This window comes from Salvelinus alpinus, chromosome 9 (genome assembly GCF_045679555.1).
Source record: "Salvelinus alpinus chromosome 9, SLU_Salpinus.1, whole genome shotgun sequence".
NCBI classification, from domain to species: domain Eukaryota; kingdom Metazoa; phylum Chordata; class Actinopteri; order Salmoniformes; family Salmonidae; genus Salvelinus; species Salvelinus alpinus.
Genome location: NC_092094.1, coordinates 41,892,065 through 41,916,183, shown reverse-complemented (window position 1 = coordinate 41,916,183; position 24,119 = coordinate 41,892,065). Strand labels below are relative to the sequence as shown.

Genomic DNA, 24,119 nt, shown 5'->3' with positions numbered 1-24,119 from the left:
GCAGAGACTAAAAGGGTATCCACGAGTTCATCTAACTCTGTAGAAGTAGAAGGGTTTAATTGCCAGAATCTAGCAGTATCTAAAAAAAAGTATATCTAAGAACACACAGGTATACCAAAAGTTGTCATATAATGTATGTTATTGTATGTTATATCCATTTCCAAACAAATGTATTACTTCTAATAACAAGAGAGTTTACCATTACCATAAAACTTCCATTATACACAGTTTCCAACAAGTGCCGGCCTCTTATAATGTCTGGGCATCGTTTCACAGTTTAGCTAATAATAATAATGAATGCTCGTTTTTAATACACGCCTGGTCAAAAAAGTGGAATTCTGCATTCACTCATTTTGCCAGTCTGCTCCGGTGGAATCAAAGAGAATCTCTATCTCGCGCTGAATGATTGATATCTACAACACACACCAAGACAGCTCAGCGTTTGAAGCAAATAAACACCTGTTCTATTAATTGACGGTTTTAGGGTAGAATTGATTGATTAAATGTAATATTTACCAGGGCACAACACACAAATGTTTATTTGACAGACAAACACATTTTAGAAATCAGCATTATCTTGCCAATGTTACCGGATGGGGTGGTCTCCACATGTTTTGGGCCGCTCCATCACAGATACCCACTTGTCGTCGTAGCTGAAGAGGGAAAGATCCAGGTAAGGGCTGCTGCTGTAGGACTGAGCACTAATGGGCAGCTGTCCCAGCAGCCTCCTCACCGCCTCAGTGTGACCACCGTACTTTGCGTTTACTATGGTGTCTTTGAACCTGACCAGGAGGGATAAACAGTAGGAATTCACATTGTCAATGGAACAAAACAAGGTGTAATTTCAGAGTCACTTAGCAGAACAATTCGAAGGAATACTTTTTAGATGCTAATTTCTCTAAATCGGTTCAATTTACTAGCCTTTGGATTGTGCCACACAGTATGGAGTTATTTTCATGTTAGCCCTGTGGTAAGCCTCCCTCCCCGACCAACAATACCTTCTCTGAACCTGCCGTGCAAAGTTGTTGCTGGAGGCTGAGCAGGGGAACTGAACAGCTTCGCTGTGGAGCGAAGCGTTCCGAAACAGGTCACAAAAGTTCTCAAACAGCTCCAGAAGTTTGTCAGAAGTGTTCTCAAAGACCGCCAACACCTCTGTCGACACCATGTTGTACACCACAAAGAATGAGGGCTGAGAGAAGAGCAGACAAATATGAAGTTAGGAATTAAAAGGATATGCACTTTCGCATTAGCAAGAAATCATATTTGAAATATAGCTGCACTCGGAGACAAAATCAATATTTCAAATCAGAATACGTTTTCTAAGCAATAGAGACTGAGCATGAACCCCGACCTACAGTATAGGAGGAAGGTGGAATCCTATTAACCCGGCTCAGACGCTCGTCGTATGTGGCAGGGCTTGCAGATAGCGGATTACAAAAGGGAAACCCAGCCATGAGTTGCCCAGCGATGCAGAACTCCCAAACGAGCCAAATGCCTTTTATGCTCGCTTCGAGGAATATAACATTGCCTTGCGTGCAAGCCCAAGTTTGTCCGGATAACTATGTCAACCAGCTCTCCATGGCCAATGTGAGCAAAATGCTTAAACAGATTAACAATCACAGACGGAATACCAGGGTGCATTCTCAAAGCATGCGCAGACCAGCCGGCAAGTGTCTTCAGAGACATTTTCAATCTCTCCTTGTCCCAGTCTGCAATCCCAACATGTTTCAAACTGACCATCATTGTCCCAGTTCCCCAAGTACTCCAAGGTAACCTTCCTAAATGACCCTGTAGTACTCACATCTGTGATTATGAATTGCTTTGAAAAGCTGGTCATGACACACATCAACACCATCATCCCAGACACCCTAGAACCACTCCAATTTGCATACCGCCCCAACAGACCCACAGATGACGCAATCTCAATTGCACTTCAAACTGCCCCTCTCCCACCTGGACAAGAGGGGAAATAACTATGTGAGAATGCTGTTCATAGACTACAGCTCAGCGTTCAACACCATAGTCTCATCCAAACTCTGGGACTGAACCACTCCCTCTGCAACTGGATCCTGGGACCTTATTAATCAATATTGCGTAGAAGCTAGTCTAAGACTTCACATGACTGGACAGGGGTGCAGCTGTGGGTGGGCATAGGCCAACCCACTTGGGAGCCCGGCCCAGCCACAGGGGAGCCCAGCCCCTGTTTTTCCCCACAAAAGGGCTTTATTACAGACAGAAATACTCTTCAGTCTCATCAGCTGTCAGGGTGGCTGGTCTCAGACGATCCCGCAGGTGAAGAAGACGGATGTGGGGTTCCTGGGCTGACGTGGTTACACGTCATCTGCGGTTGTGAGGCCGATTGGACGTACTCACAAATTCTCTAAAACGACGTTGGAGGTGGCTTATGGTAGAGAAATTAACATTCAATTCTCTGCCAACAGCTCTGGTGGACATTCCTGCAGTCAGCATGCCAATTGCACGCTCCCTCAAAACTTGAGACATCTGTGACATTGTGTTGTGTAACAAAACTGCACATTTTAAAGTGGCCTCTTATTGTCCCCAGCACAAGGTGCACCTGTGTAATGATCATGCTGATTAATCAGCTTCTTGTTATGCCACACCTGTCAGGTGGACGGATTATCTTGGCAAAGAAGAAATGCTTACTAACAGAGATGTAAACAAATTTGTGCAGAACATTTGAGAGAAATAAGCTTATTGTGCATATGAAACATTTCTGGGAGCTTTTATTTCAGCTCATGCAACACCTTATATGTTGCCTTTATATTTTTGTTCCGTGTATATATGGTCAAAATCATCCCTTTAACCCGTACCTTTAACTTCTTATGGCTGCAGGATTGAGTAGCTTGGATGAAAAGGTGCCCAGAGGTGCCCAGAGTAAACTGCCTGCTCCTCAGTCCCAGTTGCTAATATATGCATATTATTATTAGTATTGGATAGAAAACACTCTGAAGTTTCTAAAACTGTTTGAATGATGTCTGTGAGTATAACAGAACTCATATGGCAGGCAAAGACCTGAGAAAAAAATCCAACCAGGAAGTGGGAGATCTGAGGTTTGTCGCCTATCGAATACACAGTGGGATATGGGTCATTTAGCACTTCCTACGGCTTCCACTAGATGTCAACAGTCTTTAGACGCTTCTAGATGCTTCTACTGTGAAGGGGGGCCGAATGAGAGGGGATTGAGTAAGGTCTACCATGACCTGAACATGCGCATTCATGTGAGAGCGAGCTCTGATACATCGCACTTCAGAAGACAAAGGAATTCTCCGGTTGGAACATTATTCAAGATTTATGTTAAAAACATCCTAAAGATTGATTCAATACATCGTTTGACATGTTTCTACTGACTGTTACGTAACTTTTTGACATTTCGTCTGCTTTTAGTGAACGCGCTTCGTGACTTTGGATTTGTTTACCAAACGCGCTAAAAAAAGTAACTATTTGGACATAAATGATGGACATTCCCGAACAAATCAAACATTTATTGTGGAACTGGGATTCCTGGGAGTGTATTCCGATGAAGATCATCAAAGGTAAGTGAATATTTATAATGTTATTTCTGACTTCTGTTGACTGCACAATTTGGCGGATATATTTTTGTCTTGATTGGGCTCTGAGTGCCGACCTCAGATTATTGCATGGTTTGCTTTTTCCGTAAAGCTTTTTTGAAATCTGACACAGCGGTTGCATTAAGAACAAGTTTATCTTTAATTCTATGTAAAACATGTATCTTTCATCAAAGTTTATGATGAGTATTTCTGTTATTTGATGTGGCTCTCTGCAATTTCGGAGGCATCTCTGAACATGGCGCCAATGTAAACTGAGGTTTTTGGATATAAATATGAACTTTATCGAATAAAACATATATGTATTGTGTAACATGAAGTCCTATGAGTGTCATCTGATGAAGATCATCAAAGGTTAGTCATTCATTTTATCTCTATTTCTGCTTTTTGTGACTCGTCTTTGGCTGGAAAAATGGCTGTGTTTTTCTGTGATTTGGCGGTGACCTAACAAAATCGTTTGTGGTGCTTTCGCTGTAAAGCCTTTTTGAAATCGGACACTGTGGTGGGATTAACAAGAAGTGTATCTTTAAAATGGTGTGAAATACTTGTATGCTTGAGGAATTTTAATTATGAGATTTCTGTTTGAATTTGGCACCCTGCACTTTCACTGGCTGTTGTCATAACGATCCCGTTAACGGGATTGCAGACCTAAGAAGTTTTAAATACAGACTGAAATAGAGGTGCTAGTGTCAGAGATTGAGTACAACCAAAAGGTTTTATTTGGCTAGCTCAGTTGTGGCTTGCTCAGTAAAAATGAAATAAAAATAGCTACAAAGAGGACCATTAGGATAATTCAAGTTGCTTTATCAATGGCAAAAATACTTCAAATGAGTAGACAACACTCAATAAGCCATTCATCCTCAACAGCTCTGTCCTTTATGCGTAGGCCCATAGTCCAACATTGCTGTTCTGCAGAATGAACGAGTCATGCTTTCCACCTGGCCACCAGTGGTGGGAAAAGTACCCAATTGTCATACTTGAGTAAACGTAAAGATACCTTAATAGAAAATGACTCAAGTAAAAGTGAGTCACCCAGTAAAATACTACTTGAGTAAAAGTCTAAATGTATTTGGTTTTATATATACTTAAGTATCAAAACTAAATGTAATTGCTCAAATATACTTAAGCATCAAACGTAAAAGTATAAATAATTCCAAATTCCTTATATTAAGCTAACCAGACAGCACCAAAACTTTAAAGTAGTATATATAAAGATCCAGTCCATTAAAAAAATTGGAGACCTCTTACACTTCAGTGTTGTGATGCAAAAATCATAGAAAAATGCTTGGCGCATAGAATTAAAAAAGTATTGTCAGATATTATTCATCCTAATCAGAGTTTTTTTTTTTACATGGACGATACATTGGAGATAATATAAGACAAGTACTGGAAACAATAGAATGTGGCCTGCTGGAGGTCATTTTGCAGGGCTCTGGCAGTGCTCCTCCTTGCACAAAGGCGGAGGTAGCGGTCCTGCTGCTGGGTTGTTGCCCTCCTACGGCCTCCTCCACATCTCCTGATGAACTGGCCTGTCTCCTGGTAGCGCCTCCATGCTCTGGACACTACGCTGACAGACACAGCAAACCTTCTTGCCACAGCTCGCATTGATGTGCCATCCTGGATGAGCTGCACTACCTGAGCCACTTGTGTGGGTTGTAGACTCTGTCTCATGCTACCACTAGAGTGAAAGCACCGCCAACATTCAAAAGAGACCAAAACATCAGCCAGGAAGCATAGGAACTGAGAAGTGGTCTGTGTTCACCACCTGCAGAACCACTCCTTTATTGGGGGTGTCTTGCTAATTGCCTATAATTTCCACCTTTTGTCTATTCCATTTGCACAACAGCATGTGAAATTTATTGTCAATCAGTGTTGCCTCCTAAGTGAACAGTTTGATTTCACAGAAGTGTGATTGACTTGGAGTTACATTCTGTTGTTTAAGTGTTCCCTTTATTTCTTTGAGCAGTGTATATAAATGCCTAGAATATTTCAATTTTGGGGAATCTCTTAATAAATGGGTTAAAGTTATGTATAGTAACCCTAGGTGTAAAATAGTAAATAATGGCTACATCTCAGAAAGTTTTTAACTATCTAGAGGAGTAAAACAAGGTTGTCCACTATCGGCATATCTATTTATTATTGCCATCGAAATGTTAGCTGTTAAGATTAGATCAAACAATAATATTAAGGGATTAGAAATCCGTGGCTTAAAAACTAAGGTGTCATTGTACGCTGATGATTCATGTTGTTTTCTTTTAAAAGCACAATTAGTCTCTCCACAGCCTCTTAGAGGATCTAGATACTTTTGCTATCGTCTCTGGATTAAAACCAAATCATGATAAATGTACCATATTACGTATTGGAACACTAAAAAAATGCACATTTTACATTACCATGTAGTCTACCAATTAAATGGTCTGACGGAGATGTGGACATACTCGGTATACAAATCCCAAAATAAAGAAATGATCTCACTCCAATAAATGTTTATAGAAAGTTAGCAAAAATAGATAAGATCTTGCTACCATGGAAAGGAAAATACCTGTCTATTTGTGGAAAAATCACCCTAATTAACTCTTTAGTCATATCACAGTTTACCTATTTGCTTATGGTTTTCCTACACCTAGTGACCTGCTTTTTAAATTATATGAACAAAAAATATTCAATTTTATCTGGAACGGCAAGCCAGATAAAATTAAAGGGCCTATTTATATAACGAATATGAATTCAGAGGGCAGAAATTATTAAATATTAAAGCATTAGACCTCTCACTAAAGGCATCAGTCATACAAAAGTTATACTTAAATCCAAACTGGTTCTCTAGTAAATTGGTACGAATGGCTCATCCTATGTTCAAGAAGGGCCTTTTTCCGTTTATTCAGATTACACCTGCTCACTTTCGGTTGTTTGAAAAGGAAATCATCTCCAAAATATCTTTATTTTTTAAACATGCCTTAGAAAGTTGGTTGCAATTTCAGTTTAATCCACCTGAAAGGACGGAACAAATAGTACAAATATTGTGGTTAAATTCAAATATAGTAATTGTTTAAAAAAACTATTTATCGAAGAAATGTTTAAAAAAGGTATAATTTTTGTGAATGATATCATAAATAGGACTGGTGGAGTTATGTCACACATGCAGCTAACACAGACATATGGAAATGTCTGCTCTACCCAAAATTACGACCAATTAATTGCAGCATTACCACAAAAATGGAAGAGGCAAGTAGAAGGGGAAAAAAGTAAGGAACTTGTATGTAGGCCCTATATTAAAGAACATAAATGGTTAAAGAAAAGTGTGATAAATAAAAACATATACCAATTTCATTTAAGGACCAAAAAACTGACAGCTGTGCCATATAAATTGCAAAATAGTTGGGAAGAGATTTTCGATGTACCCATTCCATGGCACATGGTTTATGAATTGATACGCAAAACAACGCCAGATTCAAAACTTCAAATTTTTCAATTTAAATTACTATACAAAATTCTTGCAACTAATAGAATGTTATATACAGTGGGGAGAACAAGTATTTGATACACTGCCGATTTTGCAGGTTTTCCTACTTACAAAGCATGTAGAGGTCTGTAATTTTTATCATAGGTACACTTCAACTGTGAGAGACGGAATCTAAAACAAAAATCCAGAAAATCACATTGTATGATTTTTAAGTAATTAATTTGCATTTTATTGCATGACATAAGTATTTGATCACCTACCAACCAGTAAGAATTCCGGCTCTCACAGACCTGTTAGTTTTTCTTTAAGAAGCCCTCCTGTTCTCCACTCATTACCTGTATTAACTGCACCTGTTTGAACTCGTTACCTGTATAAAAGACACCTGTCCACACGCTCAATCAAACAGACTCCAACCTCTCCACAATGGCCAAGACCAGAGAGCTGTGTAAGGACATCAGGGATAAAATTGTAGACCTGCACAAGGCTGGGATGGGCTACAGGACAATAGGCAAGCAGCTTGGTGAGAAGGCAACAACTGTTGGCGCAATTATTAGAAAATGGAAGAAGTTCAGATGACGGTCAATCACCCTCGGTCTGGGGCTCCATGCAAGATATCACCTCGTGGGGCATCAATGATCATGAGGAAGGTGAGGGATCAGCCCAGAACTACACGGCAGGACCTGGTCAATGACCTGAAGAGAGCTGGGACCACAGTCTCAAAGAAAACCATTAGTAACACACTACGCCGTCATGGATTAAAATCCTGCAGCGCACGCAAGGTCCCCCTGCTCAAGCCAGCGCATGTCCAGGCCCGTCTGAAGTTTGCCAATGACCATCTGGATGATCCAGAGGAGGAATGGGAGAAGGTCATGTGGTCTGATGAGACAAAAATATAACTTTTTGGTCTAAACTCCACTCGCTGTGTTTGGAGGAAGAAGAAGGATGAGTACAACCCCAAGAACCCATCCCAAACGTGAAGCATGGAGGTGGAAACATCATTCTTTGGGGCTGCTTTTCTGCAAAGGGGACAGGACGACTGCACCGTATTGAGGGGAGGATGGATGGGGCCATGTATCGCGAGATCTTGGCCAACAACCTCCTTCCCTCAGTAAGAGCATTGAAGATGGGTAGTGGCTGGGTCTTCCAGCATGACAACGACCCGAAACACACAGCCAGGGCAACTAAGGAGTGGCTCCGTAAGAAGCATCTCAAGTTCCTGGAGTGGTCTAGCCAGTCTCCAGACCTGAATCCAATAGAAAATCTTTGGAGGGAGCTGAAATTCCGTATTGCCCAGCGACAGCCCCGAAACCTGAAGGATCTGGAGAAGGTCTGTATGGAGGAGTGGGCCAAAATCCCTGCTGCAGTGTGTGCAAACCTGGTCAAGAACTACAGGAAACGTATGATCTCTGTAATTGCAAACAAAGGTTTCTGTACCAAATATTAAGTTCTGCTTTTCTGATGTATCAAATACTTATGTCATGCAATAAAATGCAAAGGAATTAGTTAAAAATCATACAATGTGATTTTCTGGATTTTTGTTTTAGATTCCGTCTCTCACAGTTGAAGTGTACCTATGATAAAAATTACAGACCTCTACATGCTTTGTAAGTAGGAAAACCTGCAAAATCGGCAGTGTATCAAATACTTGTTCTCCCCACTGTATATGGGGGATACAATCTTCCCAGCTCTGCAGATTCTGCTGTGAGGAGGCAGAGTCATTAGATCATTTATTTTGGTATTGTCCATATGTAGCTCGTTTTTGGTCACAGGTCCAGGAATGGCTGAAGAATTGCAACATTTGCCTAGAACTAACGCTACAGATAGCAATACTGGGTGATTTGAAAAGCCATAGTCAATCAATAATAGAATAATTATTTTAGCAAAACATTTTATTTATTTACAATCTGTAGAGGCTATGAGAATAGGAAGGTTCAATTCTTTTGTGAAGCATCACAGCACAGTTGAAAAATATATGGCAAATAGAAATCCGAAATGGATGGTGTTGAGAGATAGATGGGAGGGGTTGAATGGAGCTGAAGGGTGGGACTAATAACAAGATAAACAATGTAAAGCATACGAGATCTGTAAAATGTATATAGGTTCGGAACTTTTGTGAAATAGCAGTTACAAATAGAAATCAAACTGGATGGACATCATAAATAGAGGAAGGACTAAGAACAAACAAGAGAGAACTATTGTAAAGTAGACTGTGTCTGTAAAATATGTATAAGATGTATAAATTGAAGGTAAAAGCAGAAGCGTTTATTAGTTTACTCCAATTGGGGGATCGGTGGTAGGGTTTGAGTGGAATAATAATAAAGGTATATTCTTTTAAAAAGTATGTATGTCTATATAGGTATGTGTATGTATATATGTATGCATACATGTATGGATATATATATTTACCCAAAAAATATGGGGGATTGGAAATGATGCAGCAATTACATTGAAAGCAACATTCTTTCCGCAATATTAAGCTGATCCACCCCTTAAATAAAAAATTGTAAAAAGTACTTTAAAGTATTTTTACTTAAGTACTTTACACCACTGCTTGCCACCACATTCAGCAGCTTATTTTGCGCATCACAAAACTTGCACATAAAGAGTGGAAGCCTTGTTTAGGGATGGTGATTTTATGGCGATGTGGTGGGTGCCGTCTATTGCGCCGATCGTATTTGGGAACCCATTGATAGGATCATGGCAAAGAAACCCCTCTTGACTTCAATCTGTTGTGCGATGGTGTATGGAAATGGTATACGTTACAGTTTGTTTTGCTGATGATTGCAACCAAAACATTGGCTCATCGAGGGCTGTGAGATGCCGATCAGCAAGCTCCTGCTGAAAAGTGCCTGTTGCCAAAAACCCGAGGGTTGATAGCACTTGGATGTGGACCGGAATGGCATGAGTTTGTCTTTTTAAAGTACACTATATATACAAAAGTATGTGGACACCCCTTCATATGAGTGGATTCAGCTATTTCAGCCACACCTGTTGCTGACAGGTGTATAAAATAAAGCACACTGCCAAACAATCTCCATAGACAACATTGGCAGTACAATGGTTTTACTGAAGAGCTCAGTGACTTTCGATGTGGCACTGTCATAGGATGCCACCTTTCCAACAAGTCAGTTCATCACATTGCTGCCCTGCTAGAGCTACCCCGGTCAACTGTAAGTGCTGTTATTGGGGAAGACCCTTTCCTGTTTCAGCATGACAATGCCCCTGTGCACAAAGCAAGGTCCATACAGAAATGGTTTGTCAAGATCGGTGTGGAAGAAATTGATTGGCCTGCACAGAGCCCTGACCTCAACCCCAAAGAACACATTTAGGATGAATTGGAACTGACCTCACTAATGCTCTTGTGGCTGAATGGAAGCAAATACCTGCAGCAATGTTCCAACATCTAGTGGAAAGCCTTCCCAGAAGAGTGGAGGCTGTTATAGCAGCAAAGGTGGGACCAATTCCATATTAATATCCATGATTTTGGACTGAAATGTTTGACGAGCAGGTGTCCACATACACTACATTACCAAAAATGTGTTTTCAATTCTTGCAAAAATCCTATAAGATTGGCTCATCAGATATAATTTCCCAAAACCAATCTGTACTTTCTGCAGAAAAACCACCACCAGTCTTTAAATAAAACACTCTCTGTGAAATGCAGCAAATAACAAATCTTCCAACAGAGCAAGATCAGCCATTTCTCATTCGATATCCCATTATCTCAGTATTTTATAATATATCAACAATGGTTTCACTTTCACACGTAGTCCTACAGTACCTCTAATTTAACAAATGACCTATACTTTATATGGATTATCCTAACAAATGACCTATACTTTATATGGATTATCCTAACAAATGACCAATACTTTATATGGATTATCCTAACAAATGACCAATACTTTATATGGATTATCCTAACAAATGACCAATACTTTATATGGATTATCCTAACAAATGACCTATACTTTATATGGATTATCCTAACAAATGACCTATACTTCATATGGATTATCCTAACAAATGACATATACTTTATATGGATTATCCTAACAAATGCACTGATGTGGTCAAATTGGCATGTCAAGATATGTTGCACGAATTCATAATGGGAATACAATGAAATTGGAAATTTAATGATTACTCACAATTTCACACATTTTCCCCACTCTACGCTTGACAAGCAGTTCCTTTTCCACCACTTGGCACTGTGCGTGCGCATGGTCAAGGCTGTGTGTAAATTTACACACACTCAAGCCAACGTTCATATTAATAAATCTCACACTTTGCATGGAAATGATCCCACAAATGGTTTACGCACAGATTTGTGCCTGCCCATAATTGATAAATGAGGCTCCCTGGATTTCCCGACGGGCCGGCAGCAGGTGGTGAGGGTAGGCAAACAACACCTCCGCCACTCTAACCCTCAACACGGGGGCCCCCTCAGGTGTGTGTGCTTAGTAATCAAGTTTGCTGAAGACACGACTGTGGTAGGACTGATCACCGACAGCGAGGAGTTAGCCTACAGGGAGGAGGTCAGAGACTTAGCAGTGTGATGCCAGGAAAACAACCTCTCCCTAAACGTGAGTAAGACCAAGGAGCTGATCGTGGACTATAGGAGAAAGAGGGGAGAGTACGCCCACATCGACGGGGCTGTTAGAGAGTGTCAAGCAATGTTCCCCGAGCGCAAACTTGATTGTTTTGAAAATTCACGTTTACTGTGAACACAGGCTGTACCCGCTTTAAATAACAGTTTTACTGTAAACACAGGCTGTACCCGCTTTAAGTTACAGTTTTACGGTGAACACAGGCTGTACCCGCTTTAAGTTACAGTTTTATAAGTGGCCAAGTAGGCTACTGTGGCAATTTGATCATCATGTAGGTCTACCATAGTGGCCTACCATCAAAAACGATGGAGAAAATGCATCCCATTACATTTTAACATGGAAATAGCTGTTCTATCATTGAGTAAAACTACATTCCATGAGACTTGTGAAAAAAACATGCAGGGCTTGACATTAACCTGCTTATCCACTTGTCCTTTAGACAAGGAGATGACTGAAAATGGTGTTGTTTGATGCAAGAAACCACTTTACAAAATAAAATGTATTATTATTCCCATACCATTATTACAGAGAATCAGACAAATTATGCTATTATGCCCTCTGCCTATTGGCTACTTAGTTTATTCAAGCCTGTCTCAAAATACAACACTTCCCCTTTAACACATAAAAAAAGCTCTTTACCTGACTCACTTTTTAAAGATGTCTAGAAATGTACACACATTTCGTGCTCTTGTAGGAAGCAATCACTCTCCTATTGCTGACAACAAATGATCTATAACTGAGCTAATAACTCACTAACTAGCAAAGGATATGAACAAAATGTGCACACGTGGCTACATGCAGCTGTCGCTTTGATCTCAACACAAGCGCATCTACTCACGACCACAGCTGTAAAGACAGTCCAGATCAAAGTAAATGGCACAGATCCATATATGGCAATGGTCTATTTGCATATAGGCCTACTGCAGCTCTGATTGGTTATGCTGCACTGGTCTATGTACATTACGGGCTGAGTAGTGTGTGTCAATGCAATAGAATCATACTCCGACGTGTTCTGCCTAAAACAACATCTCTTGCATAGTTCGTTTTGTTTCAGTATATTCCATTGAAAGTGGCTAATATTGCATTGATTCGATCACAATTGCCACAGTAAAGGGAAACACTGACAGTGTTAACTAAAAGGGAAAACTCTAGAAAATGGAGTGAAGTTCAATCTCGTTCTTCTCTCCATGGGCTGATAAAGTATTTCTGTTGCTCGGCAATCCCAGGGGAGCTGCACGCCCGTGCGTAGTTTAGAGGGAACATTAGCGCCAAGTTCCTTGGCGTCCACATCACTAAGGACTTAACATGGTCCACACCAGTGGAGGCTCCTCAGAGGAGGAAGGGGAGGACCATCCTCCTCGGTGAATTTCAAAAAAATAAAAATGGTAAAACATTGAAAAAGTGATCCTTTTCAGATAGAACTATACTAAATATATTCACGTCACTAAATAATAGATTATTATGCAATGAAGGTCTACAGTAGCCTGAACAGCACTCTGTAGGGTAGCACCAAGGTGTAGCCGGAGGACAGCTAGCTTTCATCCTCCTCTTGGTACATTGACATCAATACAAAACCTAGGAGGCTCTTGGTTCTCAGCCCCATCCACAGACCTACACAGTAATTATGACAACTTCCGAAGGACGTCCTCCAACCTATCAGAGCTCTTGCAGCATGAACTGACATGTCGTCCACCCAATCAAAGGATCAGAGAATGAATCTAGTACTGAAAGCATAAGCTACAGCTAGCTAGCACTGCAGTGCATAAAATGTGGTAAGTAGTTGACTCAGAGCAAGAAAATAGTTGAACAGTTTTCAACAAATTAATTTATTAAAAAATGAAGGAGAAGCAAGAGAAAGTGTCATTTTTTCCCAGTTTCACTTACTTAGCTAGCAAATGCAGCTGGCTAGTTACTCAAACACCCGGCTCAAACAGAGGGATGCTATGTTAGCTAGCTGGCTATGACTATCCAACACAACACTGGAACTCTTCCAAGTCAAGGTAAGCTTTTGGTTTTATTAATGTATTGCCAGTGGGGCCCGCCGGTGTAACTGCTTACTGACTATACACTGTAACATGACTGTGTGACTGTAGCGGGTTTACTAACGCTTTAGTTCTATTAGCTATGTTGACTAGGACGTTACTTTAGCTAATATGGTGACAACGAGGTAGGCTGCGTGTAGCGGTTATGACATGGTTTGGCTTGGAAAGGTTTTTTCGCCTGGTCACATACAGCTGATGCGTTTTCCATTGGAGTCCACAAATTAAGGGAAAAGGTGAGAGGCTAGAATGAATACAATGTAGCTGTTATGAAAATTAACTATGTTAATGCGTGATCAGAGGTGTATTCAATCCAACGATTCTGTTGAAAAACGTTTCTTAAACACGGATCAAACAAAACAGGGATAAAAATACCTGCATTTGTCCAATAGAAACTCTTGTTTGCCACTGTTGGAATAATGACCACACCCTAGATAAGCTAGATGCAGGCAAGAGAGTGTTATGCGGTATTGAATTTGTCACTGTCCATCTGTCTCTGTCTGTCATCTAAAAAATGTATCTCGACCTGTGTGCACCTACGTTGTAAACTTTCATTCATAGGCTAGGTTGTAGTAACCTCATGACGGGCATAGAGAAAATTAGGGTATCATGTAGTAGCCTAAACCTATCAATGTTACATTGAGCTGGGTGAATGGAATATGAATGACAGTCATCTAACGTGCTGTAATAGAAGTAAGGCCATGCTCATGAAAAAATAAAATGGTCCTCCCTCATAAACGGCACTGACCGACACGGGTCCACACACACCCACATAGTCATGAAGAGGGCACAGTAGCGCCTCTGCCCCCTAAGGAGGCTGAAAAGATTTGTCATGGGCCCTCGGATCCTCAAAAAGTTCTACAACTGCACCATTGAGAGCATCTTGACTGGCTGCATCACCGCTTGGTATGGCAAATGTCCCAGTTTGGGACTATATATACACACTCACTAGACTATACATACACACTATATACACACTCACTAGACTATATATACACACTCACTAGACTATATATACACACTCACTAGACTATACAAACACACTATATATACACACTCACTAGACTATATATATATATATACACACACTCACTAGACTATACATAAACGCTCACAAGACTATATATACACACTCACTAGACTATACATACACACTATATATACACACTCACTAGACTATATATATATATACACACACTCACTAGACTATATATACACACTCACTAGACTATACATACACACACTCACTAGACTATACATACAGACTATATTAGAGGTCGACTGATTAATCGAAATGGCCGATTAATTAGGGCCGATTTCAAGTTTTCCTAACAATCGGAAATCGGTATTTTTGGGCGCCGATTTGCCGATTAAAAAAGAATAAAAAATACACCTCTATTTAATCTTTATTTAACTAGGCAAGTCAGTAAAGAACACATTCTTATTTTCAACGACGGCCTAGGAACGTTCTGCCTATATACACACACACTCACTAGACTATACATACACACTATATATACACACTCACTAGACTATATATATATATATACAGTGGGGAGAACAAGTATTTGATACACTGCCGATTTTGCAGGTTTTCCTACTTACAAAGCATGTAGAGGTCTGTCATTTTTATCATAGGTACACTTCAACTGTGAGAGACGGAATCTAAAACAAAAGTCCAGAAAATCACATTGTATGATTTTTAAGTAATTAATTTGCATTTTATTGCATGACATAAGTATTTGATCACCTACCAACCAGTAAGAATTCCGGCTCTCACAGACCTGTTAGTTTTTCTTTAAGAAGCCCTCCTGTTCTCCACTCATTACCTGTATTAACTGCACCTGTTTGAACTCGTTACCTGTATAAAAGACACCTGTCCACACACTCAATCAAACAGACTCCAACCTCTCCACAATGGCCAAGACCAGAGAGCTGTGTAAGGACATCAGGGATAAATTGTAGACCTGTACAAGGCTGGGATGGGCTACAGGACAATAGGCAAGCAGCTTGATGAGAAGGCAACAACTGTTGGCACAATTATTAGAAAATGGAAGAAGTTCAAGATGACGGTCAATCACCCTCGGTCTGGGGCTCCATGCAAGATCTCACCTCGTGGGGCATCAATGATCATGAGGAATGTGAGGGATCAGCCCAGAACTACACGGCAGGACCTGGTCAATGACCTGAAGAGAGCTGGGACCACAGTCTCAAAGAAAACCATTAGTAACACACTACGCCGTCATGGATTAAAATCCTGCAGCGCACGCAAGGTCCCCCTGCTCAAGCCAGCGCATGTCCAGGCCCGTCTGAAGTTTGCCAATGACCATCTGGATGATCCAGAGGAGGAATGGGAGAAGGTCATGTGGTCTGATGAGACAAAAATAGAGCTTTTTGGTCTAAACTCCACTCGCCGTGTTTGGAGGAAGAAGAAGGATGAGTACAACCCCAAGAACACCATCCCAATCGTGAAACATGGAGGTGGAAACATCATTCTTTGGGGATGCTTTTCTGCAAAGGGGACAGGACGACTGCACCGTATTGAGGGGAGGATGGATGGGGCCATGTATCGCGAGATCTTGGCCAACAACCTCCTTCCCTCAGTAAGAGCATTGAAGATGGGTCGTGGCTGGGTCTTCCAGCATGACAACGACCCGCAACACACAGCCAGGGCAACTAAGGAGTGGCTCCGTAAGAAGCATCTCAAGGTCCCGGAGTGGCCTAGCCAGTCTCCAGACCTGAACCCAATAGAAAATCTTTGGAGGGAGCTGAAAGTCCGTATTGCCCAGCGACAGCCCCGAAACCTGAAGGATCTGGAGAAGGTCTGTATGGAGGAGTGGGCCAAAATCCCTGCTGCAGTGTGTGCAAACCTGGTCAAGAACTACAGGAAACGTATGATCTCTGTAATTGCAAACAAAGGTTTCTGTACTAAATATTAAGTTCTGCTTTTCTGATGTATCAAATACTTATGTCATGCAATAAAATGCTAATTAATTACTTAAAAATCATACAATGTGATTTTCTGGATTTTTGTTTTAGATTCCGTCTCTCACAGTTGAAGTGTACCTATGATAAAAATTACAGACCTCTACATGCTTTGTAAGTAGGAAAACCTGCAAAATCGGCAGTGTATCAAATACTTGTTCTCCCCACTGTATATATATACACACACTCACTAGACTATACATACACACTATATATACACACTCACTAGACTATATATATACACACACTCACTAGACTATACATACACACTATATATACACACTCACTAGACTATATATATACACACACTCACTAGACTATACATAAACGCTCACAAGACTATATATACACAATCACTAGACTATACATACACACTATATACACACTCACTCGACTATATACACACACTCACTAGACTACATATACACACTCACTAGACTATACATACACACTATATATACACACTCACTAGACTATATATATATATATACACTCACTAGACTATACATAAACGCTCACAAGACTATATATACACAATCACTAGACTATACATACACACTATATACACACTCACTAGACTATATACACACACTCACTAGACTACATATACACACTCACTAGACTACATATACACACTCACTAGACTATATATACACACTCACTAGACATACACACACTCACTAGACTATACATACACACACTCACTAGACTATACATACACACTCACTAGACTAGATATACACACTCACTAGACTAGATATACACACTATATACACACTCACTAGACTATATATACACACTCACTAGACTATACATACACACTATATTAGAGGTCGACTGATTAATCGGAATGGCCGATTAATTAGGGCCGATTTCAAGTTTTCATAACAATCGGAAATCGGTATTTTTGGGCGCCGATTTGCCGATTAAAAAAAATAAAAAATACACCTCTATTTAATATTTATTTAACTAGGCAAGTCAGTAAAGAACACATTCTTATTTCAACGACGGCCTAGGAACGTTCTGACAGATTTTTAACCTTGTCAGCTCGGGGATCCAATCATGCAACCTTACAGTTAACTAGTCCAATGCTCTAACACCTGATTACATTGCACTCCACGAGGAGCCTGCCTGTTACGCGAATGCAGTAAGCTAAGGTAAGTTGCTAGATAGCATTAAACTTAGCATTAAACTTATCTTATAAAAAACAATCAATCAATGACTGTCATTGCTCCAATGTGTTCTTAACCATAAACATCAATGCCTTTCTTAATCAATACACAAGTATATATTTTTAAACCTGCATATTTAGCTAAAAGAAATCCAGGTTAGCAGGCAATATTAACCAGGTGAAATTGTGTAATTTCTCTTGCGTTCATTGCACGCAGAGTCAGGTTATATGCAACAGTTTGGGCTCTTTGCGAACTAATTTGCCAGAATTTGACGTAATTATGACATAACATTGAAGGTTGTGCAATGTAACAGGAATATTTAGACTCATGGATGCCACCCGTTAGATAAAATACGGAACGGAATAAACATTTTGTTTTCAAGGTGATAGTTTCCGGATTAGTCAAAGGTATATGGTTTAGAGAGAAATAGTCGACGCGTTATAATTCCTGTAATAACTTGAAAGGGGTTCCTTCGTTATTTTACCGTTCATGTCTTCCATAGAGAATGTCTTGATCTACTTCAAATAAGGTCTGTGTTTCGCGGAGGAGCAGACTGACAGGGGACCATGCAGACAAGCTCTGCTTTCTGCACTACAACCTAAAACTTCTTAACTGAGAATATTGAAGACCCATGAAAGCTGGTGGTTCGTTTTAACATATGTTCTCATGTTATTTGAGACTAAATTGATTTTATTGATGTATTATATTAAAATAAAAGTGTTCATTGTTCATTTAGTATTGTTGCAATTGTCATTATTACAAAAATGTGTGTGTGTGTATGATATATATATATATATATATATATACAATTTTTTTTTTTTTTATTGGCCAATTAATCGTTATCGGCTTTTTTTGTCCTCCAAATCGGTATCGGCGTTGAAAAATCATAATCGGTCGACCTCTACACTATATATACACACTCACTAGACTATATATACACATACTCACTAGACAATATATACACACTCACTAGACTATATATACACACTATATATACTCACTAGACTATATACACACACTCACTAGACTATATACACACACTCACTAGACTATATATACACACTCACTAGACTATAAATACACACTCACTAGACTATAAATACACACTCACTAGACTATACATACACACTCACTAGACTATACATACACACACTCACTAGACTATATATACACACTCACTAGACTATATATACACACTCACTAGACTATACATACACACTATATATACACACTCACTAGACTATATATACAAACTATATATACACACACTCACTGGGACTATATATACACACTATATACACACTCACTAGACTATATATGCACACTATATATATACACACTCACTAGACTATATATACACACTCACTAGACTATACATACACACTATATACACACTCACTAGACTTTATATACACACTAACTAGACTATATATACACACTATATATACACACACTCACTAGACTATATATACACACTCACTAGACTATATATACACACTATATACACACACACTCACTAGACTATATACACACACACACTATATATACACTCACTAGACTGTATATTAACACTATATATACACACACTCACTAGACTATATATACACATACTCACTAGACTATATAGACACACTCACTAGATTATATATACACACTATATATACACACTCACTAGACTATATATACACTCACTAGACTATATATACACACTCACTAGACTATATATACACACTATATACACACTCACTAGACTTTATATAGACACTATATATACACACTCACTAGACTATATATACACACTCACTAGACTATATATACACACTATATATACACACACTCACTAGACTATATATACACACTCACTAGACTATATATACACACTCACTAGACTATATATACACACTCACTAGACTATACATACACACTCACTAGACTTTATATACACACTATATATACACACACACACACACTAGACTATACATACACACTATATATACACACTCACTAGACTATATATACACACACTCACTGGGACTATATATACACTATATACACACTCACTAGACTATATATGCACACTATATATACACACTCACTAGACTATATACACACACTCACTAGACTATATATACACACTATATCCATACTCACTAGACTATACATACACCCTATTTACACACACACCATGAACACACTCACTAGACTATATATACACACAAACACTAGACTATACATACACACTATATATACACTCACTAGACTATATATACACACTCACTAGACTATATATACACACTACATATACACACTCACTAGACTATATATACACACTATATATACACACCCTCTCTAGACTATATATACACACTCACTAGACTATATATACACACTATATACACTCTCATTAGACTTTATATACACACTATATATACACACACTCACTAGACTATATATACACACTCACTAGACTATATATACAAACTATATATACACACCCTCTCTAGACTATATATACACACTCACTAGACTATATATACACACTATATATACACACACACTAGACTATATATACAGACACACTATATATACACTCACTAGACTGTATATACACACTATATATACACACTCACTAGACTATATATACACATACTCACTAGACTATATATACACACACCCACTAGATTATATATACACACTATATATACACTCACCAGACTATATATACACACTCACTAGACTATATATACACACACTCACTAGACTATATATACACACTCACTAGACTATATATACTACTACTGTCTGCAATATACACACACTACTTCCGGCGCCGAAAAGAGATGGCCGCCTCGCTTCGCGTTCCTTGGAAAATATGCAGTATTTTGTTTTTTTATGTGTTATTTCTTACATCGGTACCCCAGGTAATCTTAGGTTTCATTACATACAGTCGGGAGGAACTACTGAATATACGATTAACGTCAACTCATCATCGTTCCTACCAGGAATATGACTTTCCCGAAACGGATCCAGTGTTTTGCCTTCCACCCAATACAATGGATCTGATCCCAGCCGGCGACCCTGTGCGACGCCGTAAAAGGGGCAAACGAGGCGGTCTCGTGGTCAGGCTTCGGAGACGGGCACATCGCGCTCCACTCCCTAGCATACTACTCGCCAATGTCCAGTCTCTTGACAATAAGGTTGATGAAATCCGAGCACGGGTAGCATTCCAGAGAGACATCAGGGATTGCAACGTGCTCTGCTTCACGGAAACATGGCTAACTCAAGAGACGCTAACGGAGTCGGTGCAGCCAGCTGGTTTCTTCATGCATCGCGCCGACAGAAACAAACATCTTTCTGGTAAGAAGAGGGGCGGGGGGGTATGCCTTATGATTAACGAGACGTGGTGTGATCATCATAACAACACACAGGAACTCAAGTCATTCTGTTCACCTGATCTAGAACTCCTCACAATCAAATGTCGACCGCATTATCTACCAAGGGAATTCTCTTCAATCATAATCACAGCCGTATATATTCCCCCCCAAGCAGACACATCGATGGCCCTGAACGAACTTTATCTGACTCTTTGTAAACTGGAAACCACACACCCTGAGGCTGCATTCATCGTAGCTGGGGATTTTAACAAGGCTAATCTAAAAACAAAACTCCCTAAATTCTATCAGCATATCGATTGTGCTACCAGGGCTGGAAAAACCCTAGATCATTGTTATACTAATTTCCGCGACGCATATAAGGCCCTCCCCCGCCCCCCTTTCGGAAAAGCTGACCACGACTCCATTTTGTTGATTCCAGCCTACAAACAGAAACTAAAACAACAAGCTCCCGCGCTCAGGTCTGTTCAACGCTGGTCCGACCAATCTGAATCCATGCTTCAAGACTGCTTCGATCACGCGGATTGGAATATGTTCCGCATTGCGTCCAACAACAATATTGACGAATATGCTGATTCGGTGAGCGAGTTCATTAGGAAGTGCATTGACGATGTCGTACCCACAGCAACGATTAAAACATTCCCAAACCAGAAACCGTGGATTGACGGCAGCATTCGCGTGAAACTGACAGCGCGAACCACTGCTTTTAACCAGGGCAAGGTGACCGGAAGCATGACCGAATACAAACAGTGTAGCTATTCTCTCCGCAAGGCAATCAAACAAGCTAAGTCCCAGTACAGAGACAAAATCGAGTCGCAATTCAACAGCTCAGACACAAGAGGTATGTGGCAGGGTCTACAGTCAATCACGGATTACAAAAAGAAAACCAGCCCCGTCGCGGACCAGGATGTCTTGCTCCCAGACAGGCTAAACAACTTTTTTGCCCGCTTTGAGGACAATACAGTGCCACTGACACGGCCCCCTACCAAAACCTGCGGGCTCTCCTTCACTGCAGCCGAGGTGAGTAAAACATTTAAACGTGTTAACCCTCGCAAGGCTGCAGGCCCAGACGGCATTCCCAGCCGCGTCCTCAGAGCATGCGCAGACCAGCTGGCTGGTGTGTTTACGGACATATTCAATCAATCCTTATCCCAGTCTGCTGTTCCCACATGCTTCAAGAGGGCCACCATTGTTCCTGTTCCCAAGAAAGCTAAGGTAACTGAGCTAAACGACTACCGCCCCGTAGCACTCACTTCCGTCATAATGAAGTGCTTTGAGAGACTAGTCAAGGACCATATCACCTCCACCCTACCGGACACCCTAGACCCACTCCAATTTGCTTACCGACCCAATAGGTCCACAGACGACGCAATCGCAACCACACTGCACACTGCCCTAACCCATCTGGACAAGAGGAATACCCATGTGAGAATGCTGTTCATCGATTACAGCTCAGCATTTAACACCATAGTACCCTCCAAACTCGTCATCAAGCTCGAGACCCTGGGTCTCGACCCCGCCCTGTGCAACTGGGTCCTGGACTTCCTGACGGGCCGCCCCCAGGTGGTGAGGGTAGGTAACAACATCTCCACCCCGCTGATCCTCAACACTGGGGCCCCACAAGGGTGCGTTCTGAGCCCTCTCCTGTACTCCCTGTTCACCCACGACTGCGTGGCCATGCACGCCTCCAACTCAATCATCAAGTTTGCGGATGACACTACAGTGGTAGGCTTGATTACCAACAACGACGAGACGGCCTACAGGGAGGAGGTGAGGGCCCTCGGAGTGTGGTGTCAGGAAAATAACCTCACACTCAACGTCAACAAAACAAAGGAGATGATTGTGGACTTCAGGAAACAGCAGAGGGAGCACCCCCCTATCCACATCGACGGGTCAGTAGTGGAGAAGGTGGAAAGTTTTAAGTTCCTCGGTGTACACATCACGGACAAACTGAATTGGTCCACCCACACAGACAGCGTTGTGAAGAAGGCGCAGCAGCGCCTCTTCAACCTCAGGAGGCTGAAGAAATTCGGCTTGTCACCAAAAGCACTCACAAACTTCTACAGATGCACAATCGAGAGCATCCTGTCGGGCTGTATCACCGCCTGGTACGGCAACTGCTCCGCCCACAACCGTAAGGCTCTCCAGAGGGTAGTGAGGTCTGCAGAACGCATTACCGGGGGCAAACTACCTGCCCTCCAGGACACCTACACCACCCGATGTCACAGGAAGGCCATAAAGATCATCAAGGACAACAACCACCCAAGCCACTGCCTGTTCACCCCGCTATCATCCAGAAGGCGAGGTCAGTACAGGTGCATCAAAGCAGGGACCGAGAGACTGAAAAACAGCTTCTATCTCAAGGCCATCAGACTGTTAAACAGCCACCACTAACATTTAGCGGCCGCTGCCAACATACTGACTCAACTCCAGCCACTTTAAAAATGGGAATTGATGGAAATTATGTAAAAATGTACCACTAGCCACTTTAAACAATGCCACTTAATATAATGTTTACATACCCTACATTACCCATCTCATATGTATATACTGTACTCTATATCATCTACTGCATCTTGCCATCTTTATGTAATACATGTACCACTAGCCACTTTAAACTATGCCACTTTATGTTTACATACCCTACAGTACTCATCTCATATGTATATACCGTACTCTATACCATCTACTGCATCTTGCCATGCCGTTCTGTACCACCACTCATTCATATATCTTTATGTACATACTCTTTATCCCTTTACACTTGTGTGTGTGTATAAGGTAGTAGTTGTGGAATTGTTAGGTTAGATTACTTGTTGGTTATTACTGCATTGTCGGAACTAGAAGCACAAGCATTTCGCTACACTCGCATTA

At 40.7% G+C, this 24,119-nt stretch overlaps 1 protein-coding gene across 2 annotated transcripts in view; it reads right to left on the bottom strand.

The window, feature by feature from the left end:
• Positions 1–24,119, bottom strand: part of det1 (DET1 partner of COP1 E3 ubiquitin ligase) — a 31,027-nt gene that overhangs the window by 1,750 nt on the left and 5,158 nt on the right. For both annotated transcript variants that reach the window (XM_071326245.1, XM_071326244.1), the window contains 2 exons: positions 999–1,189; positions 591–782 (listed from right to left, as the gene is read on the bottom strand). In XM_071326245.1, the coding sequence (XP_071182346.1) occupies positions 591–782; positions 999–1,189 (383 nt within the window). The remainder of the gene's footprint in view (positions 1–590; positions 783–998; positions 1,190–24,119) is intronic.